Here is a 19,993-nt window from a genome sequence, read left to right on the forward strand (position 1 = left end):
CACAGTGACAGAATTTTTTTTCTTCAGATGACTGCAAAAACATTGCTGCGGCCCTATAAAGATCACTTTTGAGGGGCATGGCGAGTTCATAGAAGATTTTTTATTTTTTTTGGCACAGGGCACAAGTTAGCGGAAATTTTTAGTTTTTTCTTACAAAGTCTCATATTCCACTAACTTGTGACAAAAAATGAAATCTTACATGAACTCACCATACCCCTCATGGAATCCAAATGCGTAAAAATGCCCTGTGAAATCCTAAAGGTACTCATTGGAATTTGGGCCCCTTTGCACGTTTTGGCTGCAAAAAAGTGTCACACATGTGGTATCGCCGTACTCTGGAGAAGTAGGGCAATGTGTTTTGGGGTGTATTTTTACATATACCCATGCTGGGTGAGAGAAATAGCTCTGTAAAATGACAACTTTGTATAAAAAAAATGTAAAAAGTTGTCATTTACAGAGATATTTCTCACACACAGTATGGGTATATGTAAAAATACACCCCAAAATACATTGCCCTACTTCTCCTGAGTACGGCGATACCACTTGAGTGACACTTTTTTTGCAGTTTAGGTGCGCAAAGGAGCCCAAATTCCAATGAGTACTTTTAGGATTTCACAGGGCATTTTTTAGGTCCCCTAAAATGCCAGGGCAGTATAAATACCCCACAAGTGACCCCATTTTGTGAGGGTATGGCAAGTTTATGTAAAATTTTATTTTTTGTCACAAGTTAGTAGAATATGAGACTTTGTAAGAAAAAAAAAAATCAATTTCTGCTAACTTGTGACAAAAATAAAAACTTCCATGAACTCGCTATGCCCATCAGGGAATACCTTAGGGTGTCTACTTTCCGAAATGGGGTCATTTGTGGGGTGTTTCTACTGTGGGCATTGTAAAACCTCAGGAAACATGACTGGTGCTCAGAAAGTCAAAGTGCGTAAATTAATTTTTTTGCACCATCGTTTGTAAATGCTATAACTTTTACCCAAACCAATAAATATACACTTATTGCATTTTTTTTTTATCAAAGACATGTAGAACAATAAATTTAGAGAAAAATTTATATAGAAATGTAGTTTTATTTGAAACATTTTACAACAGAAAGTGAAAAATGACATTTTTTTGCAAAAATTTCGGTCAATTTTGATTAATATAAAAAAAAAGTAAAAATGTCAGCAGCAATGAAATACCACCAAATGAAAGCTCTATTAGTGAGAAGAAAAGGAGGTAAAATTCATTTGGGTGGTAAGTTTTATGACCGAGCAATAAACGGTGAAAGTAGTGTAGTGCAGAATTGTAAAAAGTCGTCTGGTCATTAAGGGGGTTTAAGCTAGGGGGGCTGAGGTGGTTAATATTGAAGTGTTAAAATTGTGGCAATGAAAGGCTTAAAAAAAAATACCATGAGTGGATCCTAAAAAAAAAAGTTTTAACCCTAGATATATTATAATAGTATTGTGTAGTAAATATGGAGTAATGTTTGAATAATGTAATTGGCACAGGAATGAATACTTTACCTTATAGCTGCAATGGTAAGGTAGAAGTCCCTCAATACATAATATGCATCTCCAGGATTAAACCTTGAAAAAGAAGAGACACCTTATACAGCTTGTCCAGGATAATGTGACCAGCATCCATGATTTTTTATATTTTTTTCCTGAAAGGTTGACTGTTCAAAAATGAATTTGTACTGTTAAAAACTCGGGTTCAGGAAAAGGTTTTTAACAGTACAAATTAATTTTTTAAGTTATTACCCGAAGTATCACGAGACTTCGCAAAGTAATAACTTCGGCTCATCTAAGCCAATACATTCTAATACTGTACAGAGCGCTCGCTCCATACAGTATTCAAACAAAGTTTTATGCGAATCAACTTCGGATGTTTCAGCCAAAGTCAATTCGCTCATCCCTAATTACAAACAGTCAACCTTTCAGGAAAAGGGACCTTGTTTTAAGTAACAATGGAAGTGCAGAGGTTGGACAACCACGTATCTTAAGGCCCCTTTACACTGCCCAATGTTGGGCAGATTATCTCTAATGAGTATTTGTAGAAATGCTCTTTAGCAGTTATCTGGTGGTGTAAAGGTGCCGCTGGTTACCGGATGAATGAGTGAAACACTCATTGACGGGCAATAGATGGTTGGTGTGGACACCTAAATCATTGTTTGCCGACAGCAGATTGTAGTGTCTAAACAGTGCTCTCCTATTTGCAAACAATGGTTCTGTGATGGCATTAGTGTCTGCTTCATTGAGCGGTGTGAAGGGGCCTGCATTTAGGACCTGGCTGAAGACCTGTCCTTTAATATAGTACGTGTAAGTTTTTGGTGGGTGTGTAAGAATGCTTTTAAAAATAGAAGTCTTAATTTTAAATTTATTCGGCAGCAGGACACAGACACCAGACATACAACTAATGTCATTAAAGGGACTTTCAAAGAAAAATTATTTTTTAACAAGTTTCTGCAGCATGACCTCTGAAACAGAAATTCATTCTTCTCCACACTGGCCTAGCCCTCCGTGCTGTCTCATCTCCTGTTCCCAGCACTGTTAGGTTTGAGTTCAGCTGCCTGTCAACTTTTACCCCTCTCACACATAAGGAGGACACAAGACCGATACTCTGCCCATGTACAGGTGCAGCAGATCACCCAATCATCATTTCTGGGTAGCACATTGGGCTGTGTGAACAGGAATCTGCTGCCCAAATACAGTGCAGCTGTATGAGGACAAGTGATAGCAGTAGCGACTGTTCATTCTCCTACAGTGGAACTGGTTTGATCCTTACTATGGGGCCCTTACTTCTCTATGTACGCCACTGGTTCTACCCCCAGAGGCAGTAAGTAATAGCAGATACTATGTCAGCATTGAAAAATGTCAAGATGCCTATCTAATAGCTAACAGCATTGGGGGGTTACAATTACTCTAACAATGTTGTATGATTGATCTGAGAAAGGTTGAACTTGATGGACCTGTTTCTTTATCAACCTGTGTAACTAATGAAAAACTAACAAAAGCTACCTTGTTGCTCATAGCGATTCACAGCTACTTACATTTAAAAGCTAAACTCTAAATTGCTGCTTTCGGTGAGGCTACACTCTCATGTGCTTACAGAGACCTTACCAGGAGTCTGTCAAAAAGGGCAGAGTGGCAGACCCCATTATAAACAAAGGCTAGCAAATTTTCCTTTTAGACAGAGATGCCCATTGTTTTTTTTAAGTTTATCTTTTTTTTTGTATTAACAGACAAATATATGTCAATGTGTTGCTGTATTTTCCTGTAAAGTACAAAACATACCCATTATCCTCAACAATGGCATCCAAGCTGCCGTGTTTGAAGAAATCCAGGGCATAGGCGTTAAGGTATCGTTTTCGTCCGAACATATCCGTTTTTTCAAAGGGCAACAGTGGAATATATCTCTCGGGAATGTGCGCCGTTTGCATCATCAGCTGATGGAATATTATAGGTAACATTTAAAATTCAAGAACAAATAAGACTGTTACTTTATACTGTGTATTTAAAGTAGCCCCTCTATCTCCTACTCAAGTGCAGATAGAATTAAGGCTCAAATATCTGTTATACAGGTATATTAAGAAGGAAGTTGATGAGATTCCCTCTGCTTACTTTTTAAATAAAGTTTTACAAAATATGCCAAACCAAGAAGAAAGACCTTTCCATCTGTAAGGGACCCATGTTGAAAGAATACCCCTCACTGAACTGCTTGCCTTCATGATAACCAGCAGGAGTCGCTAGGGAGAGCACACTATAGACAGACAGATACAGCTGCCACTGAGTTCAATGACAGCTGCATAAACACATGCAGAGAGCTCCACCTAGTGGTGCCTACAAAGGGCCATAATTTTATCTTCTAACTTTATCTAAGGATAAGGAGGGGATTCCCAAAGTACAAAAAAGGGAATTCTGACACGTGTTTTAGATTCTTCCTTTTACTTACACTGCTCAGGTTTTTCATACTCATCAAGTCATTATCTGTGTTTCCTGAGAGACATGCAAACGGAGTGATACCACTTATTCCTTCATAACACGACATCAAGTGATCCACCAATCCAGAATTCAAACACTCTTTACCTGAAAAATCTGAAAGTAGACCTTGCATTAAATAGAATATCTCAAACAAATGGTAAAAGAATCAAAGGTAGAAATAAACTTGAAATAAGGTAATTTATGTGTGCTCCCCAACTACATATATTTGAAAAATGGTGGAGCCATGTCGTAGGCATCTACATTAATGACCACATCCGATTACTTTGATGTTAATTGGCTAGACATGTAAAAAAGTCAATAGGGAATTAATATCTGTGTTCTCTGCCAGGATAACATTTACCATTAATTTCTAGGATTATTGTTTAATGCCATTAACCCATTAAGACACAGACTGTTTGGCATTAACCCCTTAACAACTTGGTGCAGCCAGCAAGGAGTTTTGCCTATAAGCTCCCAGTGATGTAGGGTGCAGATAGTTGCTATGTTAGCTCAAGGCTATACAAAGGCCTGTGTCAGCTACAGAAGCTTATGAAGCCCAGCCCCTGGCTTGGTCTCATAGGCAACTTTCAGTGTACAATGTATTGTACCAATGATCAAAAAAAATAAAAATTTGTGTTTTAGGCCTCTTGCGCACACACGTTATTTTTTTCCGTTCAGCAAAAAAAATGGAATGTATTCCGTTTCCGTTCAAAGAAAGAACATGTCCTATTATTGCCCGCAAATCACGTTCCGTGGCTCCATTCAAGTCAATGGTTCCGCAAAAAAAGGAATGCATCCATATGTCTTCCGTATCCGTTCCGTTTTTGCAGAACCATCTATTGAAAATTTTATGCCCAGCCCAATTTTTTTATGTATTTCTGTTTAAACATTATTATATGCTTCCGTTTCAGTTTTTTTCCGCAAAAAACTGATCACAAACGGAAACCAAACAGAAAAACGGAACCGCAAAAACTAAACGGAAACACTACTGAAACAAAAAAAAACGGAAAAATTTATACCATAGGGTTGTGTGCAAGAGGCCTTATAAAAATAGAATAAAATTCAAATATAAAAACCCTTTGCCCTCAACAACCATTTAAAAAAAAAAATAAAAAAAAAAGTTGACATATTGGCTATTACCAAGTCCATAATGATCTGCTCTACAAAAAAAAAAGATAGTCATGTTTTGGTCACTTCAACTCCCAGAAAAACATATCAGGCAATCAAAAAATCTTTAAAAATAAAAATCACCTCATCCTGCAAAAAAAACGAGACCTCACATGACCATCGCCATAAAAATTAAAAATAAAATATTGATCTTATTGTAATCTCTGTAATCCTACTGACCGGCAGAATAAAGATAACATGTAATTTTTTCCCACATTGTGAGCACTGCAATAACAAAACTCAAAAGCCAATTGCAGAATTGCTTCCTATTCTTAATCTTTTTTTTTTTTTTTTAAACCTGAATAAAAAGTGATAAAAAATTAATATGTACCTCAAAACAGTACACAGTCTGTTTGAAAGCAACAGTGCGCCAGTAAACAAACTCATCAAAATCTGCACTGCAAAAGCCCCAAAAAGTGGTCTATCCTTTTCTGAACCCTACAGAGTAACCAAGCAGCTGTTTATGGCCACATCTTGTTACCCCTTGTGAATATGAAAAAATCTGGGCCTAAAGCTACATTTTATTGCAAGAAAAGACATTTTTAATTTTCACAGCCAACTGTTTCTAAAGTCTATGAAATGTCTGTGGGGTCAAAGCACCACTCAGGGTCTCTTCAAATGCTAGAACAGCAAAATCTGCCCTCCAAAACCCTTATGTTGCACCTTCCGTAGTAAGCCCTGTAGTGTGCCCATACAGCAGTTATTAACCACATATGTGGTGCTTGTTTTAAACTGCAGAATCTGTTAACCTTTGCTATGTTACAGGAGAAAATGGATTAAAATGGACAATCTGCACAAATTTAATTCTTAAATTTCTTCATTTTGCTTTAATTCCTATGGAACACCTAAAAGGTTAACAAAGTTTTAAAAATGAGTTTTTAACCTCTTAAGGACACAGGGCGTACAGGTACGCCCTGATGTCCTGGTATTTAAGGACACAGGGCATACCTGTACGTCCTGTGTAGTTCCGATCACCGACGTGCGGCGGGCGGTGATCAGAACTGGGTGCCTGCTCAAATCATTGAGCAGGCACCCTGGGACAATGCATGGGGGGGTCCTGTGAACCCCCCGTGTCGACAATCGCAGCAAACCGATGGTCATTCAGACCTGCGGTTTGCTGCGTTTCTGGGTTATTCGGGTCTCTGGGGACCCGATAATCTGGAACAGGATAGTGATCGGTGGTGTGAAAATACACCACCAATCACCATCCTGCGATCCTGAGAGGGGATAGTGACATCACCTCTCAGGATCAGCTCTGATTGGCTGCAGGGGCGGGCGGGCAGTTCAAATTATTGCTCGGATCTCCAGAGCCAGCACCCCCATCTGTGCCCAGCACCCCCTTCACCTTCACTAAGGCTGAGTTCACACGGGCGAGATTTCCACGCGGGTGCAATGCGGTAGGTGAACGTATTGCACCCGCACTGAATCCGGCACCATTCATTTCAATGGGGCTGTGTACATGAGCGTTTTTTTTCACGCATCACTTCTGCAATGCTTTAAAATCGCAGCATGCTCTATGTTCTGCGTTTTGTAACGCAGGCCAGGCCCCATAGGTCTCTTTCACACGGGCGTCATGTTTTTGCCCGGATAAGAGGCGGGTGCTTTGCGGGAAAATGCGCGATTTCTCCGCGCGAGTGCAAAACATTGTCATGCGTTTTGCACTCGCGTGAGAAATATCGCGCATGTTTGGAACCCAAACCCGAACTTCTTCACAGAAGTTCGGGCTTGGGATTGATGTTCTGAAGATTGTATTATTTTCCCTTATAACATGGTTATAAGGGAAAATAATAGCATTCTGACTACAGAATGCATAGTATAATAGTGCTGGAAGGGTTAAAAAAATAAAAAGTTAACTCACCTTATCCTCTTGTTCGCGTAGTTCGTTCCCGGTCTGTTCTTTGCTAGCTGTGGGCTTGGGCTGAATGACCTGTGGTGATGTCAGATCACATGCTCCAATCACATGGTCCATCACCATGGTGATGGAGCATGTGATCTGACATCACCACAGGTCCTTTAGCCCAAGCCCACAGCTAGCAAAGAACAGACCGGGAACGAACTACGCGAACAAGAGGATAAGGTGAATTAACTTTTTATTTTTTTAACCCTTCCAGCACTATTATATAATGCATTCTGTAGTCAGAATGCTATTATTTTCCCTTATAACCATGTTATAAGGGAAAATAATACAGTGAATAGACTGTCACCTAGAACCCATGCGTGAAAATCGCACCGCATCCGCACTTGCTTGCGGATGCTTGCGATTTTCACGCAACCCCATTCACTTCTATGGGGCCTGCGTTGCGTGGATTATCGCACCGCAACGCACAAAGAGGAGCATGCTGCGATTTTCACGCAACGCATAAGTGATGCGTGAAAATCACCGCTCATGTGAACAGCGCCATAGAAATGAATGGGTCAGGATTCAGTGCGGGTGCAATGCGTTCAACTCACGCATCGCACCCGTGCGGAATACTCGCTCGTGTGAAAGGGGCCATAGAAGTGAATGGGGCTGCGTGAAAAACGCATTGCATCCGCAAGCAAGTGCGGGTGTGATGCGTTTTTCACTGATGGTTGCTAAGAGATGTTGTTTGTAAACCTTCAGTTTTTTATCACGCGCGTGAAAAACGCATCAAAACGCATTGCACCCGAGCGGAAAAAAAAATGAACAACTAAATGCAATTGCAGACAAAACTGACTGAACTTGCTTGCAAAATAGTACCCTGAACGCACCCTGAGCCAATCCGTCACGCCCGTGTGAACCCAGCCTAAAAGGTATTTAGGGAAAGGTTAGGAATAGGTTAGATTAGGCAGGGATATTCAGGGAATGTTTTTAGTTGAAACAAATAAAATAAAGTTTTTGGTTGCATCACCCTAAATCGGGTATCTGGGCTCCACAGCACAGCTGTGTGAACCTAGACCCCCCCATCCTCCCCCATGAGAGCTGCAGCTTGCCCCCCTGCACCCATCCACAACCTTTTTTTGGTGCACAAGCAGTTTTTTAGTTTTTTTCTGCGTACGCTGACTGTGGCCGGCACTCTTAGCTTCGGATGGCTGATCAGTGAGTTTGAATGAAAAAAATGTAAAATTTTTTTAATTTAGTTTTATTTTTTATTTTTTCTGTTAGGTTTAGGGTAAGTATGTGAACTCCCGTGCCCCCACACATGCACACCAAATAAAGATTTCAACACACACACTCCCCTATGGCCCGCCGGATGTTCTCGGCTGAGGAGGCATATGCCCAGCTTGCCTCCGACTCCGAGAGTCCCAGTGAGGACGAGTATGACCCCACTTTCCTTTTGTCATTCGCGTCCTCCTCATCATCTAGCGATGATAAAGAGCCGCCAAGGTGGCGGAGACGCCGCCAGGCGGAGCAAGGGGACCCCCATGCTAGGGACCCTGTGGCCCACACTAGTATGAGAAGCCCTGGGGCTCGTACTAGTTTTCTGGCCCACCAGTTAAGTCCACCGGAGCCCCCCTACCGGTGAACTTGCATGGTGTACCCCAGACCATTTTGAGCCTGCGATTCCTGATTTTTGTTGGCCATTCCAGGAATTCAGATTTGCACAGTGGGCTTCACTGAATATTACTATTTTTGCCTTTTTTTCAGTGACCACTTTGTGAACCTGATGGTGGAGCAAACGAACCTGTTCGCCCAACAGTTCATTGCTCAACGCCCGGGCTCCTTTTTGGCTAGTGCCGGTGGCTGGACTCCGGTCAGTGCAGCCGAGATGAGGATGTTTTGGGGCCTCGTGCTGCACATGGGTCTAGTCAAAAAACCTAGTGTCAGGCATTACTGGAGTGGGGACGTCCTCTACCAGTCCCCACTTTACAGTACGGCCATGACACGTACCCGGTTTGAGGCCATCCAGAAATGCCTGCATTATGCAGATAATGCAGCATGTCCCCCCCAATGTGATCCTGCCTATGACCGCCTGTACAAAATCAGGCCGGTCATCGATCACTTTGGGGCCAAATTTCTGTAGGCCTATGTACCTGGAAGGGAGGTCGTGGTTGATGAGTCTCTCATTGCTTTCAAGGGGAGACTCATTTTCCGCCAGTATGTTCCCTCTAAGTGGGCGAGGTATCGCGTGAAGCTGTACAAACTTTGTGAGAGTACCTCAGGGTACACTTACAAGTTTTGTGTGTACGAGCGGTAAGATTCCCGTATTTAACCCCTAGAATGTCCCCCCCCTCTGGGTGTTAGCGGGAAACTTGTGTGGGACCTAATGCACCCACTGCTAGACAAGGGTTACCACCTGTACGTGGATAACTTTTGTACTAGTATGCCCTTGTTCCAGTCCCTCGCCGCCAGATCCACGTCCGCTTGTGGGACCGTGTGGAAAAATCAACGCGGCCTCCCTTCCCACCCCCTCCAAGTACCTATCCCCAGGGGTGCGACCCGTGCTCTTACCAGTGGAAACCTGTTGCTGGTCAGATATAAGGATAAGAGGGATGTCCTTGTACTGTCCACAATTCACGGTCCTCAAGCCCGATTGTATCGTCGACTATAAATCGGTATATGGGAGGAGTTGATCTCTCTGATCAAGTCCTCAAGCCATATAATGCCATGCGCAAAACCCGGGCATGGTACAAAAAAGTTGCAGTCTACTTGGTACAGGTTACCTTGTACAACTATTTTGTGCTGTCCCAGATCACTGGCAACACAGGGAAATTCCTTCAGTTCTATGAGGCAGTCCTCAAGGCCCTGATCTTTTCTGACCGGGAAAGAGCAGGCTGGAGTACCTCGGGAACTGGAGGCGCGTGGATTGTCCCTGGCCAACACTTTCCAGGTGTGGTCCCCCATACTGGAAAGAAGGGACTGACCCCCAAAAAAGTGCAGAGTGTGTCACAGGAGGGGGATACAGAAGGACACCACCACTCAGTGTGACACGTGCCCCGATCATCCAGGCCTCTGCATTGCCGGTTGCTTCAGGGAGTACCGAACTTCCATGGAGTACTAAATTTATAATCTCCTTCCCCAATTTTAATTCCATTTAGCCACTGACAATCGAAAAAAAACTATGGTTCTGACTTGACACTAAAACAAAATAAATAAAAAAAAGTTGACATATTAGGTATCGCCATGTCTGTAAGAATCTGCTCTATAAAAATACCCCATGACCTAACCCCTCAGATGAACACGGTAAAAAAAAAAAAAAAGGTGCAAAAAATTGTATTTTTTTGTCACCTTACATCACAAAAATTGGAATAGCAAGCGATTAAAAAGACATATGCCCCCCAAAATAGTGCCAATAAAACCGTCCTCTCATCCCGCAAAAAATGAGCCCCTACCTAAAATAATCGGCTAAAAACTTACACGGTCAAAAAAATAAAATAAAAACTGTACCAAAACAGCAATTTTTGGGCAAATTTTCTATTTTAAACAGTTTTTCCCAGTAACAAAGCAAGGGTTAACAGCCAAACAAACACCCCATATGTGGTCGTAAACTGCTGTATGACCAAACGGCAGGGCGCAGAAGGAAAAGAACGCTGTATGGTTTCTGGAAGGCAGATTTTGAAGGCCTTTTTTTTGGGCACCATGTCCCATCTGAAGAATCCCTGATCCACACACTAGAGTAGAAACTCCATAAAAGTGAAACTATCTAAGAAACTACACCCCTCAAGGTATTCAAAACTGAGTTTACAAACTTTATTAACCCTTTAGGTGTTCCTCAACAGTTTATGGCAAATGGAGATGAAATTTCAGAATTTCTATTTTTGGTAACCTTGCCTCACAAAAATGTAATATAGAGCAACCAAAAATCATATGTACCCTAAAAATAGTCCCAACAAAACTGCCACCTTATCCCGTAGTTTCGAAAATGGGGTCACTTTTATGGAGTTTCTACTCTAGGGGTGCATCAGGGGGCTTCAAAAGGCACATGGTGTAAACAAACCAGTCCAGTAAAATCTGCCTTCCAAAAACCACACGGCGCACCTTTCCCTCTACGCCCTACCGTACAGTAGTTTATGGTCACATATGGGGTGTTTCTGCAAACTACAGAATCAGGGCAATAAGTATAGTGTTTTGTTTGGCTGTTAACCCTTGCTTTGTTACTGTAAAAAATGTATTAAAATGGAAAATTTGCCAAAAAATTTAAATTCTCAAATGTTATCTCCATTTGCCATTAACTCTTGTGCAACACCTAAAGGGTTAACAAAGTTTGTAAAATCAGTTTTGAATATCTTAAGGGGTGTGGTTTGTTAGCTGGGGTCACATTTATATGGAGTTTCTACTCTAGGGGTGCATCAGGGGGGCTTCAAATAGGACATGGTGTAAATAAACCAGTCCAGCAAAATCTGCCTTCCAAAAACCACACGGCGCACCTTTCCCTCTACGCCCTACCGTGTGCCCGTACAGTAGTTTACGGCCACATATATGGGGTGTTTCTGCAAACTACAGAATCAGGGCAATAAATATAGCGTTTTGTTTGGCTGTTAACCTTTGCTTTGTTACTGGAAAAAATGGATTAAAATAGAAAAACGCATCAAAACGCATTGCACCCGCGTGGAAAATACTGAACAACTGAAAGTAATCGCAGACAAAACTGACTGAACTTGCTTGCAAAGTAGTGCGAGTTTCACTGAACGCACCCTGAACGCATCCGGACCTAATCCGTCACGCTCGTGTGACAGAGGCCTAAGCCTTCTAATGTCCTAAAAAAAAATTAATGACATTTACAAAATGATGCCAATATAAAGTAGACATATAGGGAATGTTAAGTAATAAATATTTTATGAGGTATCACTTTCTGTTTTAAAAGCAGAAAATTTGGGATTTTTTCATAAATAAAGGTGAGTATATTGACTCAAATTTATGACCATCATGAAGTACAATGTGTCACGAGAATACAATCTCGGAATGGCTTGGATAAGTAAAAGAGTTCCAAAGCTATTACCACATAAAGTGACACATGTCAGATTTGCAAAATTAGGCCTGGTCAGGAAGCGGGTAAATGGCCCGGTCTGGAAGTGGTTAAAGGGGTTAACCAGTTTACTTTGCTAATTGCACATGTGCTGGTAACAGCACATGCATGCAGCTAGTAATGAGCATTACTGAACATTATCAGCACTGATGTCGGATAGTTCAATGAGAATAATTCGTATTGACAGGCAGCTACCCTGATGTGTGTGACAGCACTGTGTTCGGAACATGGCAGCTGATGGAGGATTCCGTCTGTCAGCAGCCTCCATTCACTTATACTGGGGATGGACAGGGGAACTAGCGCATGCGCAGTCCGTCTCCAGTATAATTGAATGAGGCTGCGGATGCAAGGGATCTTGTTCTGAGTGCAACACCGGTATGCAGATCAGGGGACCATTGTGTAAACAAGAATTCTTATTAAACTATCGGACATCAGTGCCATAGTTCATTACTAGCTGCATGCTTTTGCTGTTACCAGCATACATGCAGCTAGTCATAGTGTGGTCCACGAAAAAGTAGTCTTAGGCCTCGTTCACACTTCAGTGTTTGGTCAGTGATTTCCATCAGTGATTTGTGAGCCAAAACCAGAAGTGGAGCCTCCACAGACATGTGGTAGAAGGGAAAGATCTGCTCCTGTTCTGTGTTTAGAGTTGCACCTGGTTTTGGCTCACAAATCACTGATGGAAATCACTGACTAAACACTGACGTGTGAACGAGGCCTTAGTTGTCCATAGCAACCACTCAGAGCTCAGCTTTCATTTTTTCAGAGCCCTGTAGGAACATGGACAACTAAGACAGATTTACCATTAGATCAATTGGCACTCAATATCTGTTCCACGCTGGTAGCATTTTAATAATAAACAATAAAATAGTAAAAATGCAATTGCCAATTGTTCACACTAAAAACAAAATTGTACACTGTAAAAGCAAGATACACAAAAATGCGTAGCGTTGACCTAGTTTATGCTTGTATAAACACCAAAGTCCTGCATAAAACTATTCGAATGTCAGTGCAGACAATTTGTAAAAAATCGCACCAAGGTGGTATTGCTGTTCATCCGATTTTATTGCGATTATTGTTTGCGATTTTTACTCAATACATATTTATATCGATGCAACCTATTTCTGTATTGAGAATGAACTTGAATCCTATATTGGACTTAAATGATGGTTACTCAACAAAGTCACATCCGATTATTTGTAATGTTCGTCCTATTAGTAATCGCACAAATTGAACATTATTATATCTACGATTTTTCATAGATTATCCCAACATGTGTTTTCAGGATCTCTGCGGATTTCGATTTTACCACTTTAAACTTTCGTATATATACAGTCATGTGAAAAAATTAGGACACCCTTTGAAAGCATGTGGTTTTTTGTAACATTTTTAATAAAAGGTTATTTCATCTCCGTTTCAACAATACAGAGAGATTAAAGTAATCCAACTAAACAAAGAAAACTGAAGAAAAGTCTTTTCAAGATCTTCTGTAAATGTCATTCTACAAAAATGCCTATTCTAACTGAGGAAAAAGATAGGACACCCTCACATGTATTCCCTCTTAAATTGGCTCAGATCTCACACAGGTATATCACACCAGGTGCACATAATTAGTAGATCGTTACTCTGCATGTTGAATGAGGCTTGCCCTATTTAAACCTCAGACATTTAGTTTGGTGTGCTCCTGACTGTTGAAGTGAGAGTGAGCACCATGGTGAGAGCAAAAGAGCTGTCAGAGGACTTCAGAAAAAAGATTGTAGCAGCCTATGAGTCTGGGAAGGGATTTAAAAAGATCTCAAAAGATTTTGAAATCAGCCATTCCACTGTCCGGAAGATAGTCTACAAGTGGAGGGCTTTCAAAACAACTGCCAACATGCCCAGGACTGGTCGCCCCAGCAAGTTCACCCCAAGAGCAGACCGCAAGATGCTAAAAGAGGTCTCCCAAAACCCTAAAGTGTCATCTCGAGAACTACAGCAGGCTCTGGCTACTGTTGATGTAGAAGTACATGCCTCTACAATCAGAAAGAGACTGTACAAGTTTAACTTGCATGGGAGGTGTGCAAGGAGGAAACCTTTGCTTTCCAAGAGAAACATCGAGGCCAGACTGACATTTGCCAGAGATAAAGTTGACAAAGACCAGGACTTCTGGAATAATGTTCTTTGGACAGATGAGTCCAAAATTGAATTATTTGGACACAACAGCAGAGGACATGTTTGGCGTAAACCAAACACAGCATTCCAAGAAAAGAACCTCATACCAACTGTGAAGCATGGAGGTGGAAGTGTCATGGTTTGGGGCTGCTTTGCTGCAGCAGGACCTGGTCAGCTCACCATCATAGAATCCACGATGAATTCTACTGTGTATCAGAAGGTGCTTGAAGAACATGTGAGACCATCAGTTAGAAAATTAAAGCTGAAGCGGAACTGGACCATGCAACATGACAATGACCCAAAACATACTAGTAAATCAACCAAAGATTGGCTGAAAAAGAAGAAATGGAGAGTCCTGGAATGGCCAAGTCAAAGTCCAGATTTGAATCCCATTGAGATGCTGTGGGGTGACTTGAAAAGGGCTGTACGTGCAAGAAACCCCTCAAACATCTCACAGCTGAAAAAGTTCTGCATTGAGGAGTGGGGTAAAATTTCCTCAGACCGATGTCGAAGACTGGTAGATGGCTACAAGAACCGTCTCACTGCAGTTATTTCAGCCAAAGGAGGTAACACTCGCTATTAGGGGCAAGGGTGTCCTATCTTTTTCCTCAGTTAGAATAGGCATTTTTGTAGAATGACATTTACAGAAGATCTTGAAAAGACTTTTCTTCAGTTTTCTTTGTTTAGTCGGATTACTTTAATCTCTCTGTATTGTTGAAACGGAGATGAAATAACCTTTTATTAAAAATGTTACAAAAAACCACATGCTTTCAAAGGGTGTCCTAATTTTTTCACATGACTGTATATGCAGTACTCACTGGTAGATGGGTTTCTCCGGGTGTTTGTCCGTTGCTTTTACAGTGTACAATTTTGTTTTTAGTGAGAACAATTGGCAATTGAATTTTTACTATTTTATTGTTTATTATTAAAATGCTACTAGCGTGGAACAGATATTGAGTGCCGATCGATCTTTTTTAATATATAATTTTTACACGTGATTGGAGGTATCATACTGATCAGTGCACCTACCATTATTTCTGGGTTAGTTGTGCAACTCTTAATATATCCAGATTTACCATTAGGAAGTTTAATTTGGAGATATTGGAGGCGGGCTACTTTTTCGTGGGCCACTCTGTATAAACTGGCCAACCCCTTTAACCCCATTCAGCACTGGGCCATTTTCCTTTTTTCATTTTTGTTTTTACTCTCAGCCTTCCCACAGCCATAACTTTTTTATTTTTCCATTCAGAAAGCCATATGAAGGTTTTTTTTTTGTAGGACAAGTTGTACTTTCCAATGGCACCATCACTGTTGCATACAAGGTAGTGGTAAGCTGGAAAAATATTTCAAATGGGATGAAGTTCTAAAAAAAATAAAATAAAACACATTCCACCATAGTTTTATGGATGTTGTTTTTACAGTGTTTCCTGTGCGGTAAACCTGACCTGCTACCTTCATTTTCTGGGTCAGTACAATTACAATGATACCACATTTATATTATTTTAATACTGAAAAAACTAAAAACTTTGGAATAAAAACAAATTGTTTCTTTGCATCGACATATTAAGACCCCCAAAGCTTATTTTTGTATTTATTTTTTGTCTATGAAGCTGTGTGAGAGCTCATTCATGTGAACTATGCTTTGCAAAGGATATACTTACTGGTTTTTGAAAGTGGTAACTGGAGCTCCTTTTCCATATCTGCCACTTTGGAACCTGCAAGGATACAATGTCCAAATACAGTGGCAACTTTCTGGTTGTGTTCGTTGACAACAGAAGCAAAATCTTTTGGAAGTTTTTCAAGAAAGACCTGTGTGAAAACAAAGTGTGAAATTCTTTTTCTCGGCTAGTATATATAACGTATTTTTCGCTTTATAAGACAGACTTTTTAGCAAGAAAATCAATCTTGTGAAAAAGTGCGTGCATCTTATAAACGTCAGTCAGGGAAATCCAGCATCACCAGAGACCCCCTGACTGCTTCCTTAATGTTCCAGCAGAGCTCACATACATCGCATTGCCCAATGAGTGAGAGAACTGTGCCTCTGCACTAACCTCTCTCTCCCTGCCGACACCCATCTGTATGATCAGCGGCAGCAGGAGAGCACATGGGGAGGAAGGTCCTACAGCTGTACTGACGGGAAATAAAAACTCCAAACTAGTTTCTATCTGCCATTGGCTTCCCCCCTCCCCACCAACACCGGATGTTTTCATCCGCGCGCATGGAGAAACAGCAACGACGTGGGGTAAGTATATTCACCGTGAGGGGCCTGGCATATGCGAGGCAGTTTATAGTATTTATAGTTAACCACCTTTAATGATGTCATCAATGGGAGGAGCCAGAACAGAAGAACTATACAGTCGGCACTAGTGCAGGGAAATGTGAGTTATTTTAAAGATAAGTGAGATCATAAACTAGCATAGGAGGGATATTTAAACGGGGAGAGTGCTGGACAACAGACTATTGGATCCAGAGGAGTGAACATCATGGAGGACTAGACATTGCAAACACCGAATGTGAGTACCTTTTGGGCACCTCGTTCTTACTCTGAAGATACAGATGGTTAGTAACCGGGCATCTTTTTTAACACAGGCAACATAGTGCAATCAGCTGCCCTGCATCAGTTTGACTCTGCCCATTGTGTGGCGAATTCAAGGTAGCTTTTCATGATTTAGATGCTTTGATTCTGTGATTTATACAGGTTGGGTGTATCTATTGGCTGTACTAGCAAGTATATGTGCTTTTATTCTACAGCCATAATTCTTAATCTCGCTACTTGGTCTGAAAACATAATAATCATAAATGGATGCCACTCGATCATCATAGTTACTCCATGCTGCCTCATCAATTGTCTATCACTCTGTATTGAATTGAATTGAATTGGATAGGATATCCGGCACTTTGCTTACACAGTGAGTAGCCTCTTTGATCATGGTGCTTATGGGTGATGGCCATAATTTAAGTGTACCAACCACATTCAGCATTACCAATGTATAAATGTGTGTATGTATGTATATATATATATATATATATATATATATATATCGCTTCGAGACTACTATCTGTTCCTTCGGTGGTCACCGGACCGGATGTGCCTCTTCCTCCTCTAAATTATACTATTGGGTCCAATATAGTATATAACGACACCATGGCATCAATAACGGTGCTTCATACCCGTTTTACGGAGTTCAGATTATATGCCTGGTCTCCGTCACCTAACTTTATAATCTTATCTATTTCCATTATTTATCTATATATCTATTCTCATTCACCCCCTGATGATCCCACACCATGGGGGAAACGCGTCGGGGCTTTTCAGATCACCGATGTTATTATTACACTATTTCTTGGGGTGTTTTTAGATTTTTCGGTGCACCTTGTACCTTTTGGTGTGTTCTCACATCAACTGGGCTGTATACATAGGGCACCTTTGTATTCGTTTGTCTGTCTGTGTATTTGGTAGTCCACCACATAGCCAGCTTCCACCCCCTGTCAAGCATCGAGAGAACAGTAGGAGGTGGTAGTCGAGGCTCGAGGACATGGAGTCCCCACCATCAGGGGGCGTCCCTGGGCTGAGGTGTAGTCTCCCCAACCTTTATTAGCTCACCCGGCTATTGGTAGGCTCTACCTTAAATAGTTTAGTGGAGTATGTCATATGTGTTTGATCATTAATAAAATTATATATTATTTTATATAAGGGTTAATTCTATTGCTGGATCTGGTAAGTGTGTATGAATGTAGCAGAGCTGTATCTGTGTATGTATGACAGTGCTGTGTGTGTCGCAGATAAATACTTAAAAATAATGTAGAAGAACAAGAAGCATGGCAGGAAATAACAGAGCAATGACAGGAGACAAATTTGGATAGGTACATTTAATGAGTTGACCACATGCACCATTGCTGGTTGCTACAATGGTCAGCAGATGACTCACTAAGGGTAACAGGAGCGGACCATAACTATCCCCCACACGCTGCATCCTAAAGTTACTGACCTTGACCCCTCCACTTCAGTCAACCACATTCCCTTCATAGAGGACCTAAAAATATATTTTTTTTAAACTGGGGTGTGTCATATAATCCAGTGTGTCTTATAAAGAGAAATATTATTTATTTATTTATATATATATATATATATATATATATATATATATATATACACACAGTACAGACCAAAAGTTTGGACACGCCTTCTCATTCAAAGAGTTTTCTTTATTTTCATGACTATGAAAATTGTAGATTCACACTGAAGGCATCAAAACTATGAATTAACACATGTGGAATTATATACATAACAAATAAGTGTGAAACAACTGAAAATATGTCATATTCTAGGTTCTTCAAAGTAGCCACCTTTTGCTTTGATTACTGCTTTGCACACTCGTGGCATTCTCTTGATGAGCTTAAAGAGGTAGTCACCTGAAATGGTCTTCCAACAGTCTTGAAGGAGTTACCAGAAATGCTTAGCACTTGTTGGCCATTTTGCCTTCACTCTGCGGTCCAGCTCACCCCAAACCATCTTGAGTGGGTTCAGGTCCGGTGACTGTGGAGGCCAGGTCATCTGGCGCAGCACCCCATCACTCTCCTTCATGGTCAAATAGCCCTTATGGAACTTGAAAAAGGAATGGTCTCGGATTCAAATAGAGATCCTCTTAAAAACTTCTTCTTTATTGGTACATTCATAAACAGCAGACACAGCCACTTGGTACACAAGACAAGTTGATGCGTTTCGGGTACTTGACCCTTAGTCGTAACAATATCACATAGTGAGACACTGAAATTTAAATGCGTTGAGTGCTCACCCCTCCAAAGTTCGGGGGAGGAGAGCACATTCCTCATTGGTTGTCTCACTATGTGTCACACCCATCATCTAAGCTGCTAATCACAGGATAGATGTATTTCACATTGTGCAGAAGCTCTAGATCCAATTAACCCCTAGGGAACTATAGTCCCGTCATATTGACTAGAAAAAGGGGAAAGAGAAACCGCACAGTGTGAATGGTATACTACACATAAAAACATATAATATCATAACTAATATGACCTTGATCCTGCCGTTGGATTCCTATCATAAGGGATTACATCCATTACCCCTAGGAGAATGACATGTATAATACATTGCCTCCTGAGTTGTAAATTTACTGATAGATGTACATTAGCTCCCTTTTTAAATTTAAACCAGCCGGGACTCTACTGTTTAATCTGAATATCCAAAACGCCTCCCGTAGGAGGAGTTTTTTCCGGTGGTCACCCCCTCTCGTGGGTGCGAGCTCCCTCTCTATTGCAAAAGCATTAAAGCTTTTTACTTTACGGGCATGCATTTGCAAGAAATGTCTTCCTACATTGGAGATGTTTAATGCGTTGGGATTACTAATATAATTCAGATGCTCCAATTGGTCCAGAGTCCATTCTTGAACTTCCGAATAGTACTCCCAACGTACATCAAGTCACATTCGATACAACGGATAATGTAAACCACTCCTGCAGTGTTACAATTGATGTAACTTTGGATTGGAAAACTGCCGGAGTGGTACAAATTTTCAAAAGATTGCAAGGGAGTCACATAGTTGCAAGTTTTGCATGGATTGCCCCCGCACCTTGTGAACCCCTTGTAACTGAGCCAGCTTTGTTTTTTGTTAACCTCTGATCTGTTGGAGGTGAATAGAGACGGAGACAGAAAGCAGGACAATGCAGTAGCCCTCGTGGGTACGATTCTACAGCCAGATTTTAGTGCATTGTATAGGATCTCATCGTCATATAGGATAGGTAAACATCCCTTAATCACAG

The 19,993-nt window shown here is 41.1% G+C and overlaps 1 protein-coding gene across 4 annotated transcripts in view; it reads right to left on the minus strand.

The window, feature by feature from the left end:
* Window positions 1-19,993, minus strand: part of DDX60 (DExD/H-box helicase 60) — a 646,547-nt gene that overhangs the window by 52,583 nt on the left and 573,971 nt on the right. For 3 of the 4 annotated variants that reach the window (XM_044296988.1, XM_044296981.1, XM_044296973.1), the window contains 4 exons: window positions 15,874-16,021; window positions 3,940-4,082; window positions 3,282-3,433; window positions 1,512-1,574 (listed from right to left, as the gene is read on the minus strand). In XM_044296988.1, coding sequence (XP_044152923.1) covers window positions 1,512-1,574; window positions 3,282-3,433; window positions 3,940-4,082; window positions 15,874-16,021 — 506 coding nt within the window. Of the gene's footprint in view, window positions 1-1,511; window positions 1,575-3,281; window positions 3,434-3,939; window positions 4,083-15,873; window positions 16,022-19,993 lie in introns of those variants that run through there. The other variant, XR_006390268.1, reaches the window with a different exon arrangement.

Source organism: Bufo gargarizans, chromosome 1 (genome assembly GCF_014858855.1).
Source record: "Bufo gargarizans isolate SCDJY-AF-19 chromosome 1, ASM1485885v1, whole genome shotgun sequence".
Classification (NCBI taxonomy): Eukaryota; Metazoa; Chordata; class Amphibia; order Anura; family Bufonidae; genus Bufo; species Bufo gargarizans.